The sequence below is a fragment of the Wolffia australiana genome, chromosome 8 (assembly GCF_029677425.1).
Source record: "Wolffia australiana isolate 7733 chromosome 8, ASM2967742v1".
In the NCBI taxonomy this organism is placed as follows: Eukaryota; Viridiplantae; Streptophyta; class Magnoliopsida; order Alismatales; family Araceae; genus Wolffia; species Wolffia australiana.
Window position 1 is genome coordinate 13,160,688 of NC_135842.1, and position 5,556 is coordinate 13,166,243.

At 43.4% G+C, this 5,556-nt stretch overlaps 2 protein-coding genes across 5 annotated transcripts; both read left to right on the top strand.

Annotated features, from left to right (window-relative positions):
* The first annotated feature begins 562 nt into the window (after nt 1-562).
* LOC144707137 (putative glycosyltransferase At3g42180) lies at nt 563-1,219 on the top strand. The gene is made up of 2 exons (XM_078580252.1): nt 563-953; nt 1,215-1,219. The coding sequence occupies exons 1-2, from the start codon at nt 563-565 to the stop codon at nt 1,217-1,219; spliced, it is 396 nt and encodes a 131-aa protein (XP_078436378.1).
* On the top strand, nt 1,210-5,556 carry LOC144706754 (3-oxo-5-alpha-steroid 4-dehydrogenase family protein). Of its 4 annotated transcripts, XR_013582317.1 has the most exons (4): nt 1,210-1,573; nt 3,219-3,696; nt 4,583-4,644; nt 5,377-5,556. XR_013582317.1 is itself a non-coding variant. In XM_078579769.1 (3 exons), exons 1-2 carry the CDS (start codon nt 1,262-1,264, stop codon nt 3,687-3,689), a joined length of 783 nt encoding a protein of 260 aa, XP_078435895.1. In that variant the 5' UTR covers nt 1,210-1,261; the 3' UTR covers nt 3,690-3,696; nt 3,764-4,100. The 4 variants fall into 4 exon arrangements, 3 of the variants coding, with proteins under 3 accessions (XP_078435895.1, XP_078435897.1, XP_078435894.1); XM_078579769.1 differs by lacking the exons at nt 4,583-4,644; nt 5,377-5,556 and adding an exon at nt 3,764-4,100; XM_078579771.1 differs by lacking the exons at nt 4,583-4,644; nt 5,377-5,556 and adding an exon at nt 3,764-4,100 and having other exon boundaries at nt 3,219-3,625.

The following is a 5,556-nucleotide window of genomic DNA, read 5'->3' on the forward strand; positions in this document are numbered from 1 at the left end:
AAAACAACTCTCTCTCTCTCTCTCTATTATATATAGGGGAATACTGCGAAACAGCATGAACTCTCGTTTTTGTCAGCCAGGCAGCATAAAATTTCATACATGTTCAAAAAATAGCACGCACCAATAAGAAGACGCCAAGTGGCATCTTCTTATTTTTTTTGTCAGCGATGGTCAACTGCTGACGTGGTAGCCAGGTGGCTTCCACCGTGGTAGCCAGGTGGACTCCATGGTGGCATCCACATCTCCGGTCGCCGACGCCGCCCGTCTCCGGCCGTCGCACACTCGGGGCGGATCACTTCTTCGTCACGGAAGACGGAATCGGCGAGTCCTTGGATCGGAACCTCATGAAGCTGCGCAAGAACGCGATCCAGATCTTGCCGTTTCTGGCCACTCCGACACGAGATTCATACCTCACAAGGACCTCACTCTCCCGTAGTCGACGAGCGCTTCCCCGCCGGAGTCCCTTGATCCGACCGCTCAAGCACTTACGGACAAAATCCGGACCGTTCCTGGATTGATTGCGGTGAACGGATGTCGCGATCTGAGCGCATGCGCCGAGATCATGTCAGCCAATGAGTTCTGCTTGTTCTTCCACGGCTACGGCGGCGATTTCCCGATCGGTGAGGCGATGAAGGCGGGATGCGTGCCGATCGTCGTCTCCGACCGTCCGATCTTGGATCTGCCATTCAGCGATGTGGTGGACTGGTCAGAGATCGCGCTGTTTGTGGCATTGCAGGAAGGAGGGGGATTCGTTCGGCGAGCAATCGATCGGATCGACGAGGAGAAGCGCGCGAGGATGAGGGCATCGGCTGCTCAGGTGAGTTCGCTGTTCAGGTTTGAAGATGGGTTCTTGGAGGGGGATCGGGAGCCGAGGGATGCCTTCCATGCCGTGATCTTCCAGCTATGGTGCCGGCGGCATACCATTCGCTACGCCGGCGGCATACCATTCGCTGGTGGCCGGAGATGGGTGGCGTCGGCGGCCGGAGATGTGGATGCCACCGTGGAGTCCACCTGGCTACCACGGTGGAAGCCACCTGACTACCACGTCAGCAGTTGACCATCGCTGACAAATAAAAAAAGAAGAGGCCACTTGACGTCTTCTTATTGGTGCGTGCTATTTTTTGAACATGTATGAAAGTTTATGCTGCCTGGCTGACAAAAACGAGAGTTCATGCTGTGTCGTAGTATTCCCCCTTATATATATATATACATAGGCTGATTTGCAGGAGGGAGCTGTGGAGACGAGAGGGGGCAGCCAGCCATGTGGGAGGCCATCTCCGCCATCGCCTTTCCCCTCCCTTCCAATCCCCTCCTCGTCCTCTTCCCCGCCATCGCTGCAAGCGCCCAGTTCTCCACAGGCCTCAATGAAGCCCAAGGCACCAACTTCAACTACTCCAAGTTCTTCGATTCCTCCAAGACCCCTCTCGCCCTCAAAATCCCTAGCCGGGTCGGCATGGTTGCCCTTTACTCCCCCGCCGCGCTCACCGCCGCTGCTGCCGCCTTCAATTCCGACGGCACCGTGATGATCTTGTCCTCCATGCTGGCCCTTCACTTCGTCAAGCGGGTCCTCGAGGTATCTTTTGCGATCGCCCCGATTATCGTCTGGTTTTTTCTTGTGTTTTCTTACCTGGGTTGGTTCTTTCGGCCGCTCTGGTCGTGCCCTCATCTGGGTTTTCGGATTCCTGCGGTTTTCCTCCTCGAATGGCGCTTATTCCTGAGATTTCTTGGGTTTCCTCCATGCTGGCCCTTCACTTCGTCAAGCGGGTCCTCGAGGTATCTTCTTCGATCGCCCGGATTATCGTCTGGTTTTTTGTTGTGTTTTCTTTCATGGGTTGATTCTTTCGGCCGCTCTGGTCGTGCGCTCATCTGGGTTTTCGGATTCCTGCGGCTTTCCTCCTCGAATTGCGCTTTTTTGGGTTTTCGGATTCCTTATATTTCTTGGGTGTTCTCAGAGCTCCCTCTGTTCTTCTTTGTTTGCGGATTGCCGTCCTAGTTCTTTGGGTTCTCAGGATTTGGCTCATTGAATGGCGATTTTTTTCCAACAACAAAAAAAAACTTTTAAACACTCCTGATTTACAGTGTTATCTTCCCTCTCTCAGAGCTTGGTTATCTGAGATTATATTTGCTTCCCTCAAATTTCCAAATTCTTGTTTTGCTGAGTGACTGGTGTTTTCTCAGAAAATGTCTGCAGTTCAAGATTCTTCGAGAATCATCATTCAGCGGAAGAAAACTTTGGAAATTTAAGGGGTAAAGAAATTTTCTGATGAAACAAGCTCTGAGAGAGAAAATAAAACCAAATAAATTTGAAAAGCCGTAGACTTGTTTTCCCAGAAATTCTCTCCATGTCTTTAGATTTTTCAGGATTTTCTTTCCTGATTGGTGGTCTTCTCCCGTCGTCAAATCTTTTCTCTTCTTCAGAATAATATGATTTGATTTCCTGAATGTTGATCTTCTCCCCCCGTAAAATCTGCTCCCCTCTTCAGACTTTTAAGGTTTTCTTTCCTTATTGGTGTTCTTCTCCTCGTATAAAATCTCCAACCCTCTTCAGACTTGTAAGGTTTTCTTTATTGCCTGGTGTTCTTTTCCTCTCATAAAATATCCAACCCTCTTCAGACTTTTAAGGTTTTCTTTCCTGATTGGTGTTCTTCTCCTCTTGTAAAATCTCCACCCCTCTTCAGACTTGTAAGGTTTTCTTTCTTGCGTGGTGTTCTTTTCTTCTCATAAAATATCCAACCCTCTTCGGACTTTTAAGGTTTTCTTTCCTGATTGGTGATCTTCTCCTCTTATAAAATCTCCACCCATCTTCAGACTTCCAGGTTTTCTTTCCTGCCTGGTGTTCCTTTCCTCTCATAAAATATCCTCCCCTCTTCAGACATTTAAGGTTTTCTTTCCTGATTGATGATCTTCTCCTCTCATAAAATCTCCACCCATCTTCAGACTTCCAAGGTTTTCTTTCCTGCCTGGTGTTCTTTTCCTCTCATAAAATATCCCCCCTCTTCAGACTTTTAAGGTTTTCTTTCCTGATTGGTGTTCTTCTCCTCTTATAAAATCTCCACCCTTCTTCAGACTTGTAAGGTTTTCTTTCTTGATTGGTGTTCTTCTCCTCTCATACAATCTCCACCCCTCTTCAGATTTCCGGGATTTTCTCTAAATCCCTCCTGTTCTTTCCAACAACCCCTTCCCTTCTTCATATTTTTAAGGTTTTATTCCCATTTCAGAGCCTCTTCCTCCACCGATACAGCGGCATCATGGCTGCGGACACCCTCGCCACGATCCTTTTCCATTATCTCTCCTCCACGGCGCTGATCATCTACACCCAATGGCTGACAGTGGAGGAGGCGGCGCCGTCGGTGGACCTGAAGCCTGCCGGAATATTCCTCTTCTCAATTGGAATCTTTGGCAATCTCTACCACCATTGTCTCCTCTGCAACCTCAGGAGGGAGGGTGACAAACAGTACAAAATCCCACATGGAGGGCTCTTTGGGCTTGTCACATGTCCTCATTATCTTTTTGAGATCCTTATCTTTGTTGGAATCGCCTGCGCGTCTCAGACCGCTTGTGCTTTCTGTGTGATGATGGGCACCATCTTCTATCTCATGGGGAGGAGCTGGGCCACAAGAAAATGGTACATCTCCAAGTTCCCAAACTATCCTAGACAGACCAAGGCACTCTTTCCCTTCATATTCTAGACAAAAGGTAAAATTTCCATTTCAGAGGACCTCAAAACTCTTTTAATCTGTTTTTTGTCTCACTTCTTTATCAGATAAAGTAAGTAATAATGGTCGAAGCCCGCAATACTTCTTTGGATCTGGTGAAGGTACCAATAGATACGGCTTCATACTCCATACAAGAATGTTTGAATATAATCATATTCAAAGGCCTTCGTTAAGTTGGGCACCATTTTCTATTCTCAAGTATGATTCTGTTGTTTCTCTCAGCTCGCCACGAAGAAATTAGAATTAATGAGAAGGCAATATCAGCCTCAATATTATTCTTGATGAAATGTAGGTATATCTCTATAGATCTTATTTACTCTTGGATAAGAAAACATTATTCTTGTGGCAGATATTCAATTATGTAATGGGTGCACTGATCTCAAAGATATCTGTCTCTAGTAATCCTTTTGTCGATTATCTTTGTAGAATGTAAACGGTTGCAAGCATAATGAGACTTTGATGATGAAAACTGGATATCACTGTAAGTCAACAGCGCCCTCAACTTATATCCTACTCAACAATAAAACCTTCACTATAAATATAGGTTATAATTTTTTTATAAGTTATGATGTAATGAAAATGAAAAACAGAGACTATAGCGACAGCAAGAAATCACGGCCCTTCAAGAAACTTTAAAATCTCATTTCTTCTCTCTCTAAGCATTAACAAGCTATAAACAAGTGGCCTTTAATAAACTCTATTTGTTCTTGGTCCATTGGCATGTATTTGGTAGGTCAATTCTCACGCAATTTGCCTCATACTTGGACATTTGGACTAGATTCCACCAACTTTAAAATTTTTCGAAGTTAGAAAATGCACAACAAATCAATTATATTTTATTTCTAATAGATATCTTCCTTTTGTAGTGTACATACTCCAACACTGTGGGAAACTTCTTGGAAAAAATGAAAGGACAGTGAAATTTCAGGTAAAAACTGCAGCACTTAATATTGAATTGATTTCATAAATAAAATAAAATAAAGGGAAATTATCAAGATAAATGAAAAAAATCCTGATTGCCGTAAGTTGATGTCACCAAGAAAATGACACCCAAAATAAAGAGTTTGGGATTTTGGGCTTTGTATATCAACTAAAATTCTTGGTTAATTTATAAATAATTAGATGAGGCCAAGGCCATTGGAAATGATTCTGTATCTAATTTCCATTGTTGTAAAAATTTACAACATAAATCCTCAAAATCAATTAAAATTAAAAACCCCTGGGTGTCTGCCACACAACAGATAATAGGTGTGGATTTCTCATAGAGGTTGGAGCATTCAGAGGCGACACCAGTTCTCTTTTTCAGTTTGCAGCTACCCTCTGAAGCTTACACGTCCAAAGATGACATATATATATATATATATATATATATATATATATATATATATATATATATATATATATATATATATATATATATATATATATGTGTGTGTGTGTGTGTGTGTGTGTGTGTGTGTGTGTGTGTGTGTGTGTGTGTGTATGTATATATATATATTTGTTTAGAAATCTTTTGAATTAAGTGATATTTAGCTTACACACTTAGATCCAAGCTTATATGCTGCATGTCGTACCACATGCCCATTTTGCATTCACTGAAGCCATAAAGGAACATAATAGAGTTCATTTTGATGTTCATAAGATTACAAAAATCTCACAGGAAATGCAGATGAGGGGCCAGTTGCTCCCACGACCTCCATACAACTTGTGATACTTATGAGACTGGCTTACTCCTAGTGCCTGCCACTGCCTATTGGAAACTCCATGCCTCTCCATTGGCAGTAACATAACTTTCTTAATGTTATTTATTTTTTAATTTTAATTTAATTTACTTTGGTTA

Excerpts from the sequence above, each read along its gene's own strand:
- LOC144706754 (XM_078579769.1), top strand. The coding sequence starts at position 1,262 with ATGTGGGAGGCCATCTCCGCCATCGCCTTTCCCCTCCCTTCCAATCCC. Across the intron at positions 1,574-3,218 it reads TCGTCAAGCGGGTCCTCGAG|AGCCTCTTCCTCCACCGATA; the intron begins GTATCTTTTGCG and ends TTCCCATTTCAG.
- LOC144707137 (XM_078580252.1), top strand. The coding sequence starts at position 563 with ATGTCAGCCAATGAGTTCTGCTTGTTCTTCCACGGCTACGGCGGCGAT.